This window comes from Mesocricetus auratus, unplaced genomic scaffold (assembly GCF_017639785.1).
Source record: "Mesocricetus auratus isolate SY011 unplaced genomic scaffold, BCM_Maur_2.0 Super-Scaffold_100021, whole genome shotgun sequence".
In the NCBI taxonomy this organism is placed as follows: Eukaryota; Metazoa; Chordata; class Mammalia; order Rodentia; family Cricetidae; genus Mesocricetus; species Mesocricetus auratus.
Window position 1 is genome coordinate 35,073,894 of NW_024429202.1, and position 22,246 is coordinate 35,096,139.

Below are 22,246 nucleotides of genomic sequence, written 5' to 3' on the forward strand. Positions count from 1 at the left end.
AAGATCTTCAAATGGCAAGTACAAGGTATGAATCTAGATTAAAAATGCTCAGAGCTGATATGAATATGGGCGGGCTAGTAGATGGTACTATAGAACCAAAGTCGACATTGTCGGTGGCCAGTGTTCTTAGGAGGCTTGTGCAGAGGCTCGTCAGTGTCTTCCATTTACTTATGAACAAAGCTGAGAAACACAAACAAGCTTCGGGTCGAGGTAAAGAGACTATGGTGGTTCACCCTGTCTCTCATTCTGTTTCTCTGAACGTTTGAAAACGTTCAGAATGGAACAGAGGGAAAGTGAAACTGATGTCCATGGCACTTAGGCCACTTGTCAACTGTGCCCAGCGGACTCACTGAGGACTCACTTGAGGGCCCTCTTGTTCAGACACACCCTTTTCTCTGATAGAAGCTTCTGCATACACCTGCTTGGCTGACTCCTATTCATCCTTAAACATCACCCGTGGGAAGCCCTCTCTGACTGCTCCAGGAACCAGCTCTCCCTTTGCACTCCCCAGGGAACCTACTCCATCTCCAGCCAAAACTGACATGCCTGCCACACCCTTAACCTTGTTGTCCCTCAAACACAGCAACTGCATTACAGTGACTGCCTTCTTTTCTTTTTAAAGTTTTATTTCTTTGTGTGTATGTGTGTGTGTCGTGACACACACACAGGTGCACACATACAACTGTGAGCAGTCTGACACGGTACTGAGAAGCAGCGGGTGTGCTTACCCACAGCCATTTCTCCAGCTGTTTGTGTATCTTCTCTCAGCATAAGGCTCAGCTCCTAGTGTGTCCCGGGTATCATTTACGGTAGAAAGACTACAGAAAGTGTGGAATAAAAATGCTGTTGAGATTACTACAACAGGTACCTTCAAAGTCCTGCAGGATGTGACCTTCCTTAAAGGGCAGGGTCTGTTTCTGCTGCTGATCCAGCATGCTGTGAACCGTGATGAATTCGTCATCCAGTGCTATGACATAGGGGAAGCAAACAGCTGCCCCAATCACATTCTCTGACCAGTGCACAGGAGCACGCTGGGAAATCCCGGCCACAGTGGCAAACATGCCTAGGAAAATAGAAAGGAGGTGTCTTCAAATAGCTATGAGGCATTCTTTGTCATAGAAATGGCGGGGTGAAAAGTAACTCACTCACTCAATTCTTCCACAGCCTTGCATTTCAAAAACAATAATAGAATATACTCGTGTGCGAAGAACTGTGTATGACTTCATCACCATGAAGAGAACTTATTCAGAATGCATATCATGTCTGCTTGTAATTACAAATGAGATTTTAAAATATTTCTTTGAACTCACGTGCCCATTTATAAATGGCATGTTCCCCACACGGGAGAGAAAGTGCTCAGGAAGCGTGGCAAGCTTTCTTCCACTCCCCCACCTAGCTTGCCTCTATGCTTCTAGCTCCTTGTCACGCATTGGGTCAACATATTTACTAAGCACCTACTATGTGCCAGGCACTCTAAGAGTCCTTTCAGAAGCTGGCTGTGCTTGGAGTTGAGGTCTGAGCAGGTAATTAATTGGTTTTACCCCTTTATCACTGAGAATGTATATATGCTATAAGAACACATATGCTATAACACAAATAAAACCTGTTTTATTCTATTCAAGGTAGACTGCTGTAAAGCCTTTGCCCATAGTAAACTTGTGACAGTTTATCTATACTGTACATAAGGCATCACTGAGGTGAATATTTTGACCAAGAGGTGTCAATCCACTTTAACTTTCAAAAGCATCACAGAGTTGCTTCCAAATGATTAGACACCACTGAAGCAATCAAGCAGCTATTGCTACAACAGGGGCTTGGAGACGAAGCAGGTATAAGAGGAGGGGCCGAAGGCCATTGCTTTGGGTTTCTGCTGAGGCTGCACATGCTAGCAGGACCTCATGAGCCAGGGAGCAAACCCAGAAAAGTGGGAAGGGAAGAACCCAGGCCCTCCTCCAGTCCTTCTCAAGACCCACCCTAAGATTCCACCTCCTAGAAAGTGGTTCTTAACCAGTCATGTGTGACCCCTTGGAGTCTGGATGAATGACCCTTTCACAGGGGTTGCCTAAGACCTTCAGAAAACAGACATTTACATTACGATTCATAACAGTAACAAAATTACAGCTATGAAGTAGCAACAAAATAACTGTATGGTTGGGGGTCATCACATTTTGAAGAACTGTACTAAAGGGTCACAGCATTAGGAAAGTTGAGAACCACTGTCCGAGAGGACCCACCATTTTCCATTGTTACCATAGAGACCAAGACTCTAACACAGGGATCCTCAGGGGGGGCACACATCCTGACCATAGCAAACAGTAATGCCCAAGTGTACAAAAACAGCTTCAGAAAACACTGAGGGAATGAAGCACGGAGATGAATGGAGACTAAGATGGGGATGTTGGTGCTATGATTGGAAGTCAGCCTAAGAGGCCAAAAAGGAGAAGAAGAAATGAACAGCATGGCTGGTAATATGATGCCACCTTCACCAAGACATGAGGTAAATACAAACGGACAAAGGGATGGCCATGAATGTCCCAGAGTTTCTGCTAAATTCTGGATGAAAAAGTCATACTCTGAGTATAACACAGAGGCTCTCAACACTGCCAGTCAGGGTCACTATACTTACTCTCTTAAGAAAATCACACGAGGCCCTGGCTAGTGTTTCTGACAGAAAGAGGGCAGAAGTCAGATGCCAAGAGCTACGGCTTCTGCGGTCTCACTGGAGTGAAGGATCAGAGCCCTTACTGGCGAATGAGAAGAGCCAGTCAAGCCAGAAAAGTACCCCCTAAGCAAGACAATACTAACCAGACTATTACTAAAGTGCCCCAGCTAGCTCTCTTCTGGCCAAGCAGGCGATGAAGTCTGTGGCTTTTATACTACTATAGGAGCCCAAGTGTTGCCGGAATGCAATGTGAGAGATCTGGAAAGGGCACACCAACTTTTAAAACCACTCTTTTTGGCTATGCCCCTTCTAGGTTCAAGCCCACCTGTGATCTAAGGCCAAGCTGGAGAAGAGCTCACATAATATGAAGAGCAACTGGATTATTTCCCTGTCTAGAAGTGCCATCAAGGAGTGTAGTTACAGTACTATAAAAAGTCTGATAAACTTGCCTTACAAAAGGGCAAGCATAATCTCTTATGACAAGAATGGTTGTAAATTACACTTGGGGAGAAAGGCAGAAGAAAAAATAAATATAGGTGGCATGCTGAAAGGTGCATGTACAATCTTGACAGTAATTTGTTTGGATTCTTAGTAATGAGGCTATTTGTAGAAACTATAGTTACAGAAGGTATGTGTAAGAAACCTTACAAATAATCTTTCTATGTGCTTATAACTATATTCACTACAAGCAGAATGGCAATTGAGTAACTTGGTTCATTTAGCATGATGCCCATGTAGATGAGGCATAGAAAGCACGGGGGGGGGAGATGCACCCAAAAGATGATTCTCCTTTCCTTTAATCTAACACTATCACCAAGAAAGGAGCGAGCATAGGACCCTAACAGGTCCCTGTGAAGCCTTCAGAACCAGAGCAGACAGGGCTACGCTAGAGGACAGGTGCGGTGAAATGGGAATTCCAGATACAGACCCAAGGTATGAGGAAGTTAGGGTCTACTAAAGGCGGCCACTGAAATCAACAAAGAAAAGGGCTCTGCCAACAGCGTATGGGCATAGTGGACAGTCATTTAAAAACAAAGCAATTGAATTGCTTCTTTACAAGGTAAGACATGAGACCATATAGGTAATATCAGAAAACACAGACGACTTTGTCTATAAAGTGGAAGACAGAGAAGACTCCTAATTACAATTCAAAATCATAAAGTAATAACTTAAAAAGACGATACACTGGATTATACAGAACTTTGTAAAAAGAGATTTGTGCAAGGCAAAAATTAGAAACAAATACCTAAAAACTAAGTGGCAGACATGTTGGTATTTCAAATGTTAGTGATAATAAAGGGTTTGGGGCGGGATTCAATAAATGGTAGGACATGGGCTTGGCATGAATGAGGCCCTGAGTTTAGTCTCGAGTGCACGTGCGTGCGCGCGCGCGCACACACACACACACACACAATTAAAAATAGATGACAAAATAGGTAATCCCTATTAACCTAAAGAAGCATAATAGACTCCTAAACATAAGAAATTCAGCGTTGCTCACAGAGAAATGTGCTATGCTCCCAAAGACACAAAAGCTTGGCAGTATTCTCTGTTGGCCACGCTTGGTAGAAAAGCACTGCCATGTCACCAGGGAGAATATAAAAGAACCCTTACCAAAGGAGACATGGCAACACCCAGCTCAGTTCACATATATTCACGCTCTCACTCAGTGTAAATCTGCTGAAACAGGAAACAAAACTAATAGTAACAGTAATAATGATAAACAAATAAATAGATTACCTAAGTGGGGAGGCTAGATGTGGGCAGGATACAGGCTAGACCCTTTGTGGGGATCTACATCACAGGAGTACTTGCAGGACGATGGAAAGGAAACCTTGGTGTAGTGGAAAGGTGACACTAAGGTACAGAAGGATGGATCCTCACATAACCTTATGATGCAGTTATTCTAACAGGGTAGAATTCCCAGCACTGTCCATTGAACAAGAGCTCCTGCGCCCAGACCATGGTCTGTAAGCAGCAGGGCTCTGGGGAGGAGTGACTTGACACCAGGTGAGGAGCAAGAACATATGAAACGTGAAGCTCTCGGATCTCTAGAGACATAGAAAAGTGGTTCACGAACCACAGATTTCTAACAGGATCCATGAGTTTACAATCAGGATCATTGAAACATATCCCTAGTTGATAGAAGGGACCTGATAGAGTCTCACCCCAACTTCATACATAGTGCCTGGGAGATGCCAAGTGGGTAAGGATGGGGAAGTTTGCTCCACAGAGGCATTCCCAGTGATACATGAAGGGAAGGATAGACAGAAACACAAAGCTGCCTATTGTCAGGCCTAAAGATGGCATGGACCCAGCAGTGGTCAGCAACTGCCATTATCACCACAAGAGGGCAGAAAGCCATGCAAATTCCCCATAGAGGTACCCACACTATGTTTCTTGCAAGCACAAAAGACCTTAAATCTCCTAATTATCTAATTGCAATGAACAGAGTTCTGAGGGGTCAGAGTGGCATGTTAAACTACTCTGTGGGGTTAAAACTATCAAAATCCCAAAGTTTAGGAAACCATCCAACTTCTTCAACAAGGGAGAAAAGAAAAAAATAAAAATACAATTTAACAAGTCTATCAGTCAATTACAATGTATGAGTCTTGGATGGTACTGAGACAAGAAAACTGAAAACACAACAAAAACAAAAAAGAAAACTACATAGGTATTTAAACATAAGCACACATTACATTTTTGTGTGTGTCTAAGACATATGATAAAATAGGAGGAATATAGCGTGTCTACATGTATTTGATAGTATTTTAAGATCATTGCAGTTTTTCATTGGCATACACGTGTCTATAACTTTGAGCCATATTAAATAATTACAGATGAGGTGCTATGTTGTCTAGAGCTACTTCAAAATAACAAAAAGGGAGAGGACGTGTATACAAAGGGACAGAGAAAAGACACACTGGTCTCTTTAAGTCATGCTCACATGCATATATCTGTGTATGAGTGTTATATAATATATACTTATAGAGTAACTACATATATAATTATGTTTATCATCTACTTTTAATTATTTTATTCAACAATATTTTAATATATAATATATAATTATATATAAACACACATAATTACATATAATATATAATTATATATTATATAAAGATAATTATATATTTAATTATAAATGATATATAATAATTTACATAGTATATAAATTAAAAACATATATGGGTGCCTTGGTCCTGCCTCAACTAGATAATGGGACAGATTTAGTAGACTTCCTGTGGGAGGCCTTACCCTCTCTGTGGAGCGGATGGGAGGAGAGGGGAGTAGAGGGAGTAGCGGGAGGATGAACTGGAATTGGAATGTAAAAAAATTTTTTTAATACATTTGGTTTATAATATAAATACACATATATAATTTAATAATTTATATTATATGTAAATTATGTGTAGATATATAATTTATAATATTTATTATATTATACTATAGTACATGAATATATAATTAACATAATATAAATATATAATTAAGTATATATAGATATATATATATACTTTCTATAATAAAAATTCATGTTTTCTAGAGCAAAGGATATTGGGCCCAAGTATTTTCTTCTTCTATCAAGCCATGAACAGACATGGAAGAATCTTGAATACACAGTCAAGTAAAAGCTACTTTCAAAGGCCACATGTCATATGATTCTAACTATATATCCATGCCAACAGTGAAGGCAGTGCAAGGTTAGTAGTTGCCAGGAGGAGGGGTAGGGGTTCAGGAGGACTAGGTCAAGCCTGGGGATTTTTAAGGCAGTGAAAGCATGCTGTATGATTCCACAGGAGTAGTCCCCATTCATTTGTGCAAACCTGTCAAGTGTACACCAACAAGCATGAACCCTACTGTGAATTTGAACTCTGTTTATCAATGAGGTGTTAATCATGCTCACTGGCTACACCTAAAATACACTCTGGTGGAAAATGGTCACACCACTCCCCTTTCACAATCTGATGGACTTCCAGCACTCGTCAGTCGTGCAGATCTGCTGTGACCTGGTCACGCATTTCCGGTGCGGCCAAGCACTTGTGAGTACAGTCATGTACCACATGCCATCTGCTCCACAGTGCACTGCATGTGATCACTATGCCACCTAGTGACACTGTAGCCATCTTAATGACCAACAGATTTTGTACAATGACACAATCACCTAATATGTTTCTTAGAACCATGTCATCGAGTGACACATTTCACTGTGGAACCCTCATTATTCTCCCACTGCAAGGTATATCCAGAAACCCTGCGACAGCAGGCAGGATGTCGGTGCCCCGAACAGTAACACTGCAGCCCCTCCTCACCCAGGCCTCCGGGGCCAGCCAGCAGGAACTCCTGTCTGCCTATCCTCTTGACAATGGGTGGCTTCTCCTCACTGCAGTAGGGAAACAGGTCCTGGGAAAGGCCTGTGCTGTAGTTCAGGATGATGTACTGGGTGGTCAGGGCCAGGCACAAGAAGTAGCCATCCACAGCCACAGCAAGAGGCTGCTCTGGAGTAGATACTTCCTTGACAATCTGTACTCGGTCCTCATACACCAGAAACATTTGGACGGTCCGGCGCTTCACAGAGATGATGCACACTTCCACGCAGAAAGGGTCCCCATTCACAGGGTTCTCGTTCACTGCAAATGTTGTAGCCCCCTTGATGCGGGCTCCCGAGGGGACTGGCTCCAGGTTCAGCATGTTAACCAGGGTTATGGAGTTGTCGCAGAGCACCAGAAGCCTATTGAGAGCTGAGGCCGCACACAACTCGTTCACTGGCTTCTTGAAGCCCAGGTGTCTGTGCAGCTGCTTGGTGGCAGTGAACGAGGTCGTCCCGGTAGGCATGGCCTTCTCCTCCAACAGGAAGTGGTAAATGAAGCAGTCATTGGTACCGACGTAGAGATTCCTGCCACAGCACTCCACACACTCGATGCTGATGTGCTCCTTGTCACCTGTCAGCAGCTCCCGCTCCACTGCAGAGACCAAGGTGAAGGCCTTGATGTTCATCATGTCTACTGGGTGATCCTGTGGGAAGATGGATGGAAAATATCAATCTTGGAGGAAGACGCAGGAACACCACGCTCCAATAAAGATGCACCGACTCACCATTCACCGTTTCAGCAGAAAGAAGACAGAAAGAAAAGCGTTCCCATGGCTTGCCTCCCTCGGAGGCTGGGGAACCTGGGAAAGAATACACATACATGTGCTTAGGATGACTTCCCCTTCCGCTCATTCCCAACAGAGCTGAAAGCTCCACAGAATTTTCTCCACAGTTCCTGGGAGACACAGTGCAGATAGAACACCTATTCACACACCCACAGACAACATGAGAGATACACTTCTGAAAAAAGCTGTAAGAGACCTCATCAAGCTCCTCTGATGTCTATAGGTACTTGCATGTGTGTCTAACAGAGCAGTGGGAGCTATGTTCTGAATCCCTTTGTGCTCTCCACGGGGCAAGCTTGTCAGCTTCAGCTCCACACTAGTCTCTAGGAGTAAACACGCTCCCACTGAGTAGCAAAGATAAGCCTCCAGTTTCCCATCTTGCAGGCGGTGAGATGAGCTGCCTCAGTAGGTCTGAGCGGGTTACTGGTATGGCCATCATGGGATAGCCTTCTTGGAAGAAAAGCACTCTGGGCTTCCAAAGGTCTCCAACACAGCTTCTGGTTTTACACTTCACAAAGTCAGAAGCTGCAAAACAGCCTTCCTTGGTTTCTCAGTGGTAGAAAGGCAGCTCCCAAGGACAAACCCTAACTCCTGTGAGGCAGGGGACCCACAGATTTAGAGGGACTACGAGGCTGAGAGAAGTGACAGAGGCCATCATCAGGCCAACATAAGAAAGCGGCCTCTCAGACACCCACAGTTAAACACTGAACTGAACTCCTGGAACCCAGGTGCAGAGAGGGAAGAGTGATGAGCAAAGGGGTCAAGACTGGGCTGGTGAAACCCACAGAAACAGCTGACCTGAACAAGGGGAAGTTCATGGACACCAGACTAATGGCTAGGAGGCCAGCATGGGACAGATCCAGACCCCCTGAACGTGGGTGTCAGTGAGGAGGCCTCTGCAATCTATGGGGCCTTGGGTAGTAGATCAGTATTTATCCCTGGCACACAAATAGACTTTGGGAGTCCATTCCACATGGAGGGATGCTCTCTCAGCCTGGACACATGGGGAAGGGCCTAGACCCTGCCCTGGATGAAATGACAGACTCTGAAGATCCCCCATGGAGGGCCTCACCCTCCCTAGGGAACAGTGTGGGGATTGGAGGGCTGGGGGTTTGGTGGGAGGTGGGGGAGGAGGGAAGGGGGAGGAAGCTGGGATTGACATGTGAAGTATGCTCGTTTCTAATTTAAATTAAAAAAAAGATTTAAAAGAAAAAGAAAAACTACTATAGCAAAGAAAGAAAGAAAGAAAAAAGAAAGAAAGAAAAAAGAAAATGGCCTCTGTCACATCAACCTTCTCGGATGGAATAGGATCACTTTCTGAGAAATTAATTCCAATTCTTTGACAATTCCAATGAAGGTTAGAAGAACTCAGAAATGAGCTACTTCAGGGGAGGGAGGAGCCCCATAGTGTCAATGCCTTTCCACTCAAACGTTCTAGAGTAGTGTGGTTCTCAACCTTCCTAATGCTGAGACCCTTTAATACAGTTCCTCACGCTGTAGTGATCCCCAACCATAAAGTTATTTTTGTTGCTACTTCATAACTATAATTTTGCTACTGTTATGAATCATAAAGCATTTTTTTTGGAGATAGAGGGTTGTCATGGGGTCACAACCCACCTTCTGAGAAGCACTGCTCTAGAGTGTCACAGTTTTGGGCACTCCTTGCCCGATGAGGCAACAGCAGGTATTTTGCATCAGACTATGACTCCCTTCCCTGAGCCCACATGCCCAAGAGGGAGGACTGTCTGCGGAAATACCTAAGCTCTCCATCACTTGAAATGAAGTTGGAATGTCTCTTCCTAGGTCATGAGTTCAAACTTCACCTCCTTTGTAGTAGTAATGGGAGGAGAAATGGACTTGCAATTAAGGCTTGAGCGTGAGGACCCTAGGTATGGGCTTAGTGCCCTTCACAAGGAGGGTAGAGAGCTGTGTGTCCCTCCTATGTGTGATTACATAGCACAATGTGCCTCTATGAACAGAGAGCCTAACCAGACACTGACTGATGGATGGTCCTTTGCGCTTCACATTCTCCACAGGTGTGAGCGATAAAGTATCATCACTTACAGGTCACCCAGGCCACTACGCTGTAGCAGGACAAAGGCACTTAGCTTTCCAGTCTGGTCCACATCTGTGAAATGAGTGTAAAAGCAGCAGCCTCTACTTCACAAGCCTGAGGTAGAATAAATCTGCTTAGGTAGTGTTCACTCTCTGGCACACAGCACTCCGAAGCTGTTTATTCCAGCACAGAGACTAACTCTCCCCCCTTCTTGATGGGCTCCACTGCTCTCAGGCCCCGCCCCCCATCTGCTTTATCTCCCAATCTGGGCTCCGAGAAAGAAAGACTACCATGCTCTGTTCTCAGGTATGACTATCTCACTGACCTTTACCAAGGACCAGGGGAAACAAACAAGAGCCGGCACAGGGGATGCTGGTGCACACCTCTGTCCAACACATCCAGCAGGGCAGAGGTGAACTACCACAAGTTCAAGGCCAGCCAGGGCTACACAGTAGGACCCTGTCTCACAACAAAACAAAGAGCAGGAGCAGGAGAGGAGAATGGGTGGGGGAGAGAACCTCTTACTCCTGGCCCCATGTGAGATGTGAGCCTGAATGGCAGCTCCTAGGGGGGCGAAGGAGGGAAGACCTCCTAAGTGACCAGACTTCTCAGAGGAGACAGCTGGAAGAAGAGCCCATATAGACCTCTGCAAGTAATATCAGGAACATAAAACTTTTTCTCTTTCTTAAACAAGCACCATCTATTTGTCAAGACCAAATAGAATTACCAGAACCCACCTTGACAACTTTTCCATTTAAATGCTAATGAGTAAACCACAAATATTGAAATGTAGGCTTGGAGACATCTAAGCCAGTAAAAGCTGAAATAATACAAAATATGTCTTCCTTCATTGGTTGATCAATCAGGGCTGTCTTTTAAAATGGCAGGATAAAGCGATCCTGCCACTTAAAATATGAATTGTACCTCCTGCTTTTGGCAAAGAATAAGGAAACAAGCTTTGGGCATCTACAATCACACTCCTCTTATTTAACTTCAGAAAGCAGGTTGTACATAATTCTAGTTCCGTCTTCCCTCAACACAGAGATAAACTACACATACTTGCAGTGAAGAATATCATGTAGAGCCAAATACCTCCTGTTTAGTTTAATGAAGGGGTGAGCAGAAGAGGGGAAGGAGGGGGAACTGGAAGGCGATCATGTGTCTTATGAAAAAGCTATAATTCTATGGCACTTAAAAACAAATGCAGTACTGTTTCATCATCTGCCAGCAAATTTCCTAGTAGAGGTCTTTAAATGAAAAACAAACAAACAAACAAAAAAACAACTGGAGAGATGGCTCAGTGGTTAAGACGATTGGCTGTTCTTCTAGAGGACCCAGGTTCAATTCCCAGCACCTAATGATGGCTTATAATTATCTACAGCTCCATTGTCAGGGAAATCCAGTGCCCTCTTCTGGTCTTCCTGGGCACTAGGCATCACATGCAGGCAAAATACTCATATACAAAGGAATACTAGTATTTTTTTAATTAAAAGTCGACTCTTTTCTCTCCATGTTGCTGTGTAAGACAGGGTGTATTGTAACCAAGTTATTCTGGAATCCCCCGTCTCCTCCTTCCACTCCTAAGTGCTGCGATTGTTAGGTATGTTTCCCCACACCTATTAAGAATCTGTACACAAAAAATAAAAGACCCAGAAGCTGATATTAGGGTTCAAACTTCAAGCTGAAGATAAGAAAAGCAAAGCAGCCAGGCAGTAGCTTGTACTCTACCTCAGACTGAAAGGTGGCCCTGGCTCCACCAACCTCAGACTGCTGCCTCTCCTCAGCATGGCTGGAGAATCCTGAGACTGCATGTCTTCCTATCCTCGGTGTGGCTGGAGAATGACTGCCAGCTCTGAGACCCTGCTCCTGTCTTATATACCTTCCTAATGCTGGGATTAAAGGCGTGTCATCCCAGGTGCTGGGATCAAAGGCATGAGCTCTGTTACTCTTCACTCTTGTATAGGCCATGGTGGCCTTGAACTAACAGAGACCCGTCTACCTCTTAATCTTAAATCCTGGGGTTAAAAGTATGTACTACCACTGCCTATACCTATAGCTTGAGGATGACTTTGCTTTGTGAATCCTTAGGCAAGCTCTACTAAATCATAAATAATATATCACCATAAGAGCCTGCTCTTGTAGTCAAACAATAAGTTTATATAAAAAAGCAAAGTTGGATGGAGGCAAGTGAAAGATGAACACATAACTTAAAATGACTTATTCTTACAAGCAGTTGCAGCATTCTCTCCATAATCTAGTTAAAGGATATATTTATGTAGCTGAAATAAGACTTCTAAAGAGGTAAACATTAGGCCACATATTTGTGTTATCATTAAGTCCAACTTGCAGCAAGTTCCTCTTCGTGTGTAAATAAAATAAAAAGTTCTAAGATGGTGACTCACTTCCCAAGGGCCTTACAACCTCATGATGGAACTAAGACTAAGAAATACAAGGGGAAGCCGGGCGTTGGTGGCGCACGCCTTTAATCCCAGCACTCGGGAGGCAGAGGCAGGCGGATCTCTGTGAGTTCGAGGCCATCCTGGTCTACAAAGCGAGTTCCCGGAAAGCCTCCAAAACAATACGGAGAAACCCTGCCTCGAAAAACCAAAAAAAAAAAAAAAAAAAAAAAAAAAAGAAAGAAATACAAGGGTAATAGATGAATACTGCCTAAAAGTCAAAATAACAGTGTTATATTTTGCTCTTTACATAACTTTTTTACTAGTCCTTCAAGAATTTCATAGAATGTGCTCTCTACCCACTTAACTTTGTGTATTTATTTGTTTGTTTATTTATTTTGACCATCAAGTCCAATTTGCTCGTCCCAGATTCTTGGCTGTGTGGCTTTCCAGCAGACTGTGTAGTACCTACCACTGTAGAAACTTCTATACACACATACACACTGGAACGACCCTATCAGGAGGCAACAATACTGCTACTAGACATCACAGGCTAACATATCAAATAAATAAACAAGCTCAGTGCCAGGAATGGTTTTCTACTTTTAGCGTTGTTGACTGGTGAGATCTCACAGATTCCAAACATTATAGGCTATTGCCAAGGCTCTCGGTTACCCTACAGACCTCAACAGTAAGGCCCTATTACTGAGAACACATACTTGAGTCACAAAATATGAAGATATCATGTTGATATTGACCTGGAAACTTTATTCCTACTGGCTGCTTTCATAGTGCTGGAAGGTACTATGCAAAGTAACAATCTTTTTTTTTTTTTTTGGTTTTTCCATACAGGGTTTCTTTGTGGCTTTGGAGGCTGTCCTAACTAGCTCTTGTAGACTAGGCTGGTCTCAAACTCACAGAGATCCGGCTGCCTCTGCCTCCCAGAGTGCTGGCATTAAAGGCGTGCGCCACCACGCCCGGCACAAAGTAACAATCTTAATCATTGTTCTCTACCAACTTGATATACACTCTGTCCTTTGAAAGATATTGCCACTAATGACCTAAATGTGCCTTTGAAAATGCCAATGTAGGACCAGAGTGATGACTCCTGGGTAAAGATGCTTGTTATCAAGCCTGAGGACGGCAGTTGGATCCCCAGAACTGACATGGTGGAAGGAGAAAAATCAGCTCCCACAAGCTGTCCTCTGATCTCGACATGCATACTGTGCACAAAATAAAATAAAAAACTTAAAAGAACATTCTAATGTAAAAATATTCATACAAAAGCAGTATTGTTTAGTCAGTATCTATAGGTGCTGCTATAAGAATTGGCTACTTTGGGTGTCTTCCCTTAGACTTTTAGGTTTCCAAATGGTGAATTCATTCTTTAAGGCTCTCCATGGGTTAGGTACCAGGGAATTTGACACTTGGCATTTCTAAAGATGCCTGTTCTCTTGACTTGGAGACAATAGTCAGGCAGGCTTCCAGGGCCTTGCTCACACAGCCAAGGTCAGCAGCTCAGATATGAGGGAGTTTATGAGCTGTGCAGAGCACCAGTTATGTCCTGATTTCATGGACACTGTGTTCCCCAAAGCAAGCCCAGGGTTTTCTATGTACATTCTATTAAACATCTGAGAATCACACAATACAAGTTCTGTATACTAAACTCCCCTGAGAATTAAAAAATAGAGGGTTCATATCCCCCCTTTATGAAACCAATATATAAAGCACATCTGATAGTAAAGCTCAATAGTGTTTTTCTCAAAAGGGAAAATTAGGTCATTCTTACAAATACACATACATGCCTTAGCAGCTGTGTCAATCAATCAACATATACTAAGAAAGACGTGGCTAAGCTGGAATACTATATTGGTAGTATGTTTACAGGAAAGTTCACAAAGATAAAATCTGTTGGTTTAGTTTTCCACATTTACAAACTAAGAAAGAAAAATGTCATTATTTTCATAGATGCAAAAAATCTCAATTAAACATATTATCCTATTACCTAAAACAAACAAATCCCCAACAGCAAAATTTTAAAAGATGTACTTTATTTGTTAATGTGTGTGTGTGTGTGTGTGTGTGTGTGTGTGTGTGTGTGTGTGTGTGTGCATGCAAGTACTCACAGATGCCAGGATCCCCTTTTGAGCTGTGTTTATAGACAAAGGTGCTAGGAACAAAACTTAGGCCCTCTGTAAGAACAGTATACTCTCTTAACCACTGAGCCATCTCTCTAGGCCTCAACAGCTAAAATGTACAACTACTTCCTTCAAAAGAAGACAAAGATGTCTGTTAGTACCATATGTAGTGGGATGAATGGAGTCCTACTCAAAACACTAAAGGCCTAACCCTAACCCTGTGAGCACCACCTTCTGTAACACAAGATCTTACAGATGACTGGACTGACATGAAATCTTTAGGTCAAGCCCTAACCAACATGACTATGTTCCATATTAGAGAAAACAGGCTGCAGACACACGCACGCACGCACAGAGGGGGGGAGATATTAATAAGGGAGGGGAAGATCAGGATCAGGAGCTATAATCCAACCAATGCTGGATAGTACCAGAAGAGGAATTCCATGGATTCTCCAGCTCTAAGAGGAACTGGCCTGCCCACCCTTGACTCCAGATTCTGGCCTTCCAGAGATATGAGACAGTAAATTTCTACTGCTTAAGGCACCCACTTTGTTACAGCAGTCCTTGCACACTGATACATTGTGTCTATTCTAAGATGTACTGGGAGTTTGTCAGTATGAAAGGAGAAACCCAAATCAACAAATAGTACACAAGAAGTTATAAAGAATTGAAATCAAAGACATAAAAGTACTAATACTCAAATGTCTACATGGAGGTCTACAAAATTCTCTTAGAACTAGTAAAAGTTTAAAAGTAGTTAAAATATTTATATCAAAGTAATCTGCATGTTTACACATACGTAACAACGATAAACTTTAATCTTAACGTATAAAAGAATCATCTAACAAAGTTGTAAACTGAGAGGTGATGGCACATGCCTTTAATCCCAGCACTTGGAAGGCAAAGGCGGGCAAATCTCTGTGAGTCTGAGACCAGCCTGGTCTACAGAGTGAGATCCAGAACAGTCAAGCCTACATAGAGAAACTCTGCCTTGGAAAAAAAAGAATCTTTGAATAAAATCTTATTTCTATACATTAAGGAAGACCTAAATTATAAACTTAGCAGTTTGGTTTTTTTTCTTGCCGAAACTGACATACTAGTTTTAAATTTTACACGGAAATCCAAGGACCTTGAATTGTCCAAACAATCTTGAAACTGAAGCATGAAATGACAGGACCTAGACTAATAGAGTTCAGAAACTGCTATCAAACAACAGTATGCAACTAAGACATAAGGCTAGCCCAGTACTGCAGTGCCTGAATGTAGTCCCATCTACTTGGCCAGGCTAAGGCAAAAGGATCACTTGTATCTAAGAGCTAGAGGCTAGCTGGGCAACATAGTTATCTCAAAACAGTAAGGAAAAGAAAGGGAGGGAGGGGAGGAGGGAGGGAGAGAAAAAGCACATAAGGGTTTATATAAACAAGCATGTCAAGCCCCATACTGGGAGGAAAAACTGCAGTTCATACACCTGCCAAATCACAAGAGAAGATATCAAACTCCCACAAGCCAATAGTCAAAACAAGAAACACTTATTTTCCACATGAGGAAAAAATTCAAGAGGACACTTCACAAAACAAGGTACATCAATGACTAAAAAGAACATGAAAAGACTGTCACCATTATTAGATAGCAGAAAAATTTAGGTTAAGCTGCATAAGCTGACTTCATACCTATGAGAATAGCATCCAGTAAGATGGCTGACACCAAGCAGAGCTTAGTGGCATTTGCCTCCAACTCCAACACTCGGAAAGCAGAGGCAGGTGGATCTATGAGTTCGACTCCAGAATGGTATACAGAGCAAGCTCCTGTTGTGGAATAGTATTTCAAGGAGTGTCACGCTTGTTTATGCTGTGGAACATTTGTTTAATGATGCAAAGATGTGTTGTATTCTTTTATGTTGCATTTGTTTAACTCTGTGAAGCTGTGTTACTTTCCCTGTCTAAAACACCTGATTGGTCTAATAAAGAGCTGAACAGCCAGTAGCAAGGCAGGAGAAAAGATAGGTAGGGCTGGCAGGCAGAGAGAATAAATAGAAGTCTGGGAAGAGATCGAGGCATGGAAGAAAGGAGGAAAGGAGGACTCCAGGGGCCAGCCTCCCAGCTACACAGCCAGCCACAGAGTAAGAAGTAAAGAAAGTATACAGAAATAGAAAAAAGTAAAAAGCCCAGAGGCATAAGGTAGATGGGATAATTTAAGTTAAGAAAAGCTGGCCAGAAACAAGCCAAGCTAACGCCAGGGATTTATAAGTAAGAAAAAGTGATTATTTGGGAGCTGGACAACCTCAAAAGAGCCAAAGAGCAAAGGGTAAAAACAACCAGCAAGGCTGCATATTGAGAGTCTGTCTTTTAAAAAAGAGCTTGACTTATAAAGCCCTGGGATCAGAATCTAGTACTATCTGTTGTAATTTTCTTTTGTTTTGTTTTTTTGTTTTTTCGAGATAGGGTTTCTCTGTGGCTTTGGAGGCTGTCCTGGAACTAGCTTGGTAGTCCAGGCTGGTCTGGAACTTACAGAGATCCGCCAGCCTCTGCCTCCCGAGTGCTGGGATTAAAGGCGTGGGCCACCAACGCCCAGCCTATCTGTTGTAATTTAAGAAAAGCAGTTCTCGAGAGAAGGATGCCATGCAACAGGGTTCAAACAGAGGGGAAAGGGATCGTAAAGAGGGGGAAAGAGAAGAGGGAGACCAGCCTCCGAGGACAGGAGCAGCAGAAGAGCAAGAGGGAGAGAGGAACACAAGAGAGGGAGAGAAAGAGAAAGAGACGGGGGATGGGAGGTGGGCAGAGCCCTTTTAAAAGGGAACATAGTGAATGTGCACAGGTGGTGCTCTTAGTGGCTGCAGCTGAGGGCGTATCCTGTCAGAATCCCAAGGACAGACCAGAACAGATGCCTGAATTCTAACACTATCTAAACAAAAGAAAACAAACAAGAAAGTAAAGATAGATGCCATGTGTTAATGGAAACAGATCAAATGGAAATCTTAGGCTTTGCTGATAAAGTTTTAGGTGGTATAGTCCATTTGAAGATTCTATTTGGTGATTTTTCTTTTTACCAAAGCTAAAACATTATCTGGTACCCCACTGATTTTTTTTTCAGGACAGGGCCTCAATTTCAATATGTAACTAGAATTACTGACATGAACCACCTTGCTTGGCCATTCTTTTTCTTTTCCCTTTTCTTCTGTTTTCTTTTTCTTTTTTTTTCCCCAAAGTCAGGGTTTCTCTGTGTAGGCTGGCTGTCCTGGACCTCCCTGTAGACCAGGCTGGCCTTGAACTTGGGGATCTGCTTGCCTCTGCCTCCCAAGTGCTGAGTTTTAAAGTCATATGCCACCACCACCCAGCTTAGTTACTTTTCTATTGCTGTAACCAAACACCATGACCAAGGCAACTTACTGAAGAGTTTATTTAAGGCTTATAGTTTTAGAGAGTTGGAGTCCATGACCATTAAGGTGAGGAGCAAAGCATGAGAAAGGGAGGGATGGGAAGAGGGAAGGAGGGAGGGGGAGAGAGAGAGAAAGATGGAGGGAGAGAACAAGGGCACAAACTGGAAATGGCATGTTGTTGTTGTTTTTTCAAAACAGGGTTTCTCTGTGTAGCTTTGGAGCCTGTCCTGGAACTTGCTCTGTAGACCAGGCTGTCCTTGAACTCACAGAGATCCGCCTGCCTCTGCCTCCTGAGTGCTGGGATTAAAGGAGTATACCATCCCCTCCCTACTGCACCACCATCACCCAGTAGCATGGGCTTTTAAAATCCCAAAGTTCACTCCAGTTATAGCCCTCTTAATCATCCCAAATAGTTCTACCAACTAGGGACCAAACATTCAAATAGGAGTCTACAGAGGCCATTCTCATTCAAGCTATCACACTTGTCAAAATTTATTAACCTGTATGGCATGTGCATTCCCCTAGGCACACCTGTAATCTTAATAAATAAACAAATACATACATACATACACACACAGGGAAACTGCCTGCCTGAAACAACAATAAGGGGCTCATATATTTGACCAAAGGTATCTGGATGTCATGGGAAACTAGTAAAACACCAGCCCAGGCAAAGTATTGGCACAGATTTTCCCCAAAAGGTTTAATGCTATAATAAGCACAAAGCTTCAAATTATCACTGCAGGAGATAAATTCAGGTTATGTTCATGAATTTAACAAAACACATGGAAACTGCATGTGCGTGTAAGAACACTACACAATGAAAACTACACTGCCTGTGGAAGAGTTCTAGCATTTTCTGAATAAGCCAATGATTCCCCCCCCCCCATGGAATTTATTTTATGTTCACAAAACAAGAACAAGCAAGGATCACTGATTGGGTCTGAGATGGGAAAACTAGAAACACCCCAGTGTTCCTCCACAGGATAGAGGATTGCATAATGCAATGACCTACAGCTACACACAAGGTTGAATCCACTCATGAGGAATCTCATGAGAAGAAATAAATTCATAGGTGATGAGCCTGGGAATGCGCAGATGACAGATTTTTTTGTTGTTTTTGTTTTTGTTTTTGTTTTTTGAGGCAGGGTTTCTCTGTATTGTTTTTGGAGCCTGTCCTAGAACTCGCTTGGTAGACCAGGCTGGTCTCCAACTCACAGAGATCCACCTGCCTCTGCCTCCCGAGTTCTGGGATTAAAGGCGTGCGCCACCACCGCCCGGCCAGATGAGAGATTTTTAAGACCTCAAAACTGTTTAGTTTCCTAAACTGAATGTTGCTGCCGTCATTTGCTGTATCTTTACAGATTATAAGTATTTTTCTCCATGTTACTAATAAACATTACATTTTTAAGATTTTTTTTGGTTTATATTAATTATGTATATAATAGGTTTCATTACCACAGTTTTTTTTTAATCTTTGTGTGCATCTGTGGGGATGTGTGTGTAACTCACATATGCATGCTCATGTATGAGTACAGGTATGTTCGTGCCAAGACATGCATGTAGATATGAGAGGACAACCTCAGATGTTGATCTGTACCTTCCACCTTGAAGGCACTTCTTAAGCTAGCTAACCTATGAACTCCTAGGAATTCTCCTTTCTATAGTTTCCATGTTGTCATAGGTATACTGCATTACAGACATATGCTACCATGCCTCACTTCAGTGGATTCTGCAGACTTGAACTCAGATCCTCACATTTGTGTAGCAAGTGCTTTGACCCACTGAGCCATCTCTTCAGTCCTCATTATGACATTTCCATACATGAATATAATGTATTTTGGTTGATGTAATAGTGGCATGACTGTTGTAGGAGTATGTACACATGTATGACTAATGTGTATCTAGGCATGAATATATCATCTACATCCTAAATGAGTTACATTAATGGTTACAACTGAAGAAGTGAGGGGTCAGGGGAAGTGGAAAGGAAAGGGATGGTAATAAGGGGTCTCTCAGGCATTTACCACATAATACCATCCTCAGCACAGAATCTTCAGACACCAACAAAAAATTATCCCATGCCTATGAGACGTCAGGCAGTTATCTTACTTATACACATTACTTTTGTTGGATTTTAATGTATTCTCTTTATTTAAATTAGAAACAAGCTTGTTTTACATGTCAATTCCAGCTCCCTCTCCCTCCCCTTCTCCCTCACTACCTACCTATCTCCCCAACCCCCAACCCAATCCCCACTCCACTCCCCAGGGAGGGTGAGGCCCTCTATGGGGGATCTCCAGAGTCTGTCATATCATCCAGGGCAGGGCTTAGGCCCTCCCCAAAGTGTCCAGGCTAAGAGAGCATCCCTCCATGTACAATGGGCTCCCAAAGTCTATTCATATGCCAGGGATAAATATTGGTCTACTACCAGAGGTCCCGATTTTAATTTATTCTACAGCAGCTACTTGACTATGAAGAAACATCTTGGTCTCAAGTCTTCAGGAAGACATCTAAGGGTATTTTGCAAGAAACACTCAACCTTATTTGGGGTGGCCCCAGACTGAGTTGTTAAGTTCTGCATTCATTTAGTAGTCATGTACTTTTTTAATATACTAAAAACAGGTTGGGTTTGCCTCAAAGGAGATGAGTTGTAAGATCTGAGCCACATTATTCTGCAGAACCCAAACACCTGTCTGCCACAAATGATGACTTTAATGTCTTTCTGACAAGGACTGGATCCTGACCAAGAAGAGATGCTTAACCCATTCATGGAAATTGGCTGGTTTTCATAAAGGATCAAAATTTTAACCTTAACATAAAAGGCCATTAATAGCTGTAAAAACAACAACAACCAGAAATGCTAACTGCAAGTCAGGTCTAGAAAAATGCAAGTATTGTTTTTTGTTCATTTCCAAAACCTTTCTTTTGCATTTGTGCCAGGTCCCTAGTCACTTGGGCAGGATTTAAAAAACAAACAAACAAAACACACACACACACAAAACAAAAACCCAGCACTTCTGCAGCCCAGGCTCCCTTCTAACTTGCTGAAGACCTTGAACTCCGATCCTTCTGCTTCCCTCCCACATGGAGGAAGTACAGCCTTGTGTCACTACCCCTGGCTTTATGTGGGTTAGAGATGGAACCCAAGCCTTCCTTCACACCAGTCTACTCTTGAGCTCCATCTCCAGATCCCAGGTGGTGCTTTTCAAGCATCAAGCTCTAAGCTTTGTCAGATTTATAACTAGAAGCTTCTGTGAAGCACAGGGCAGTAACCAACCTTCGTCTCTAGAGAGTTTAGGCCAAGGCTGAATCAGTCCTACAAGCCTGCAGCAGTGAACAGCTCTGTCCCCACCTCTAGGGCCAAAGGACTGTGGCTCAAATACGAGTGGAGGAAGAATGACAGAGGAAAGTGGGTTCAGGAGTCCTACCAAGTCTTACCAATGAGCTAAAGACGCACACCTTGGCATGTACAGTGAACTGAACCCTGGGTCCCACAGTCTAACTCCACAGTTACGCCTCCATGGGATCAACAATTGCTCAGAACACAGAATCATGGGTTTTCGGAGTGGAAGCATGGCCTTACACTCTCATTTCCATTGGTGAAAAATCATTTACTGTATTTCTGTTAAGTGTCAAGTCTTGTGATAGATGCCTCCCATGAAAATTGTATGAGAATCCACACACCCTTTGTAAAATTAGCCCTACTTGTTGAGCAGGGGAGATAGGACAAGGCCTCGTGTCACCTAGGCGGATCTCAAACATGATACATAGTCATGGATGGCTGATGATGGTCTTGAACTCCCTGTCTTTCTGCCTCTATCTCCTGAATGCAGGTACCACCACACCCAACAATTAATCCCGTTTTGATCAGGAAAATAGCATCCAATGGCCGCTGTTAAAAGTGACAGAAGTGGGATTTAAACCCACAGCCTCACCCTCATCATGGCCATGGAGTGTGAGGAACCAGGTTCTTGGGGATTCTGATCAGGCACTGCTTTTTATTTTACACCGAGGTGGCAGTTGCTTGGTTAGCAGAAATGAAAGGAAAAAGAAAAGGAAGCAGCTGTCCATGTGTCTCTTCCTTTCTGACACTGGAGCTGTGAGCCCTCAGCTTTGCTGACCAAGAAAGAATCATGACCCCCAGCAGGAGAGTGCAGCAGGCATCACACCAGCCAGTCTCTGGCCATAGTCTCCAGTCGGCAGCACGCAGGCAGATCAGCTCACAGGGCACCCCTTCTCGGTGTCTTCCCTAGCCACCAATGTTACCTGCCTGCCCTCCTGACTCTGCTCAAGCCTTCAGCCCCCAGCTAAGAAGCCAGGGTGAACTCCACTTCAGCACCCAGTTGTATGAGCCCCAGAGCAGGAGCTTCTGACACTCAACCAGCAACCCTTTGACAGAAGCAACACCAGGAGGCAACAGGACAGCTTCACAAAGCACAGGAAGTCAGGCAGAAGGCG

The 22,246-nt window shown here is 43.2% G+C and overlaps 1 protein-coding gene across 2 annotated transcripts in view; it reads right to left on the minus strand.

The window, feature by feature from the left end:
• Tgfbrap1 (transforming growth factor beta receptor associated protein 1) overlaps positions 1-22,246 on the minus strand; it is a 45,464-nt gene that overhangs the window by 22,590 nt on the left and 628 nt on the right. Inside the window, exons 1-3 of one of the 2 annotated variants that reach the window (XM_040729152.1) lie at positions 7,760-7,777; positions 6,976-7,678; positions 869-1,063 (exon numbers count right to left, since the gene is read on the minus strand). In XM_040729152.1, coding sequence (XP_040585086.1) covers positions 869-1,063; positions 6,976-7,678; positions 7,760-7,762 — 901 coding nt within the window. In that variant the 5' untranslated portion in view covers positions 7,763-7,777. Of the gene's footprint in view, positions 1-868; positions 1,064-6,975; positions 7,679-7,759; positions 7,778-22,246 lie in introns of those variants that run through there. The other variant, XM_005075358.4, reaches the window with a different exon arrangement.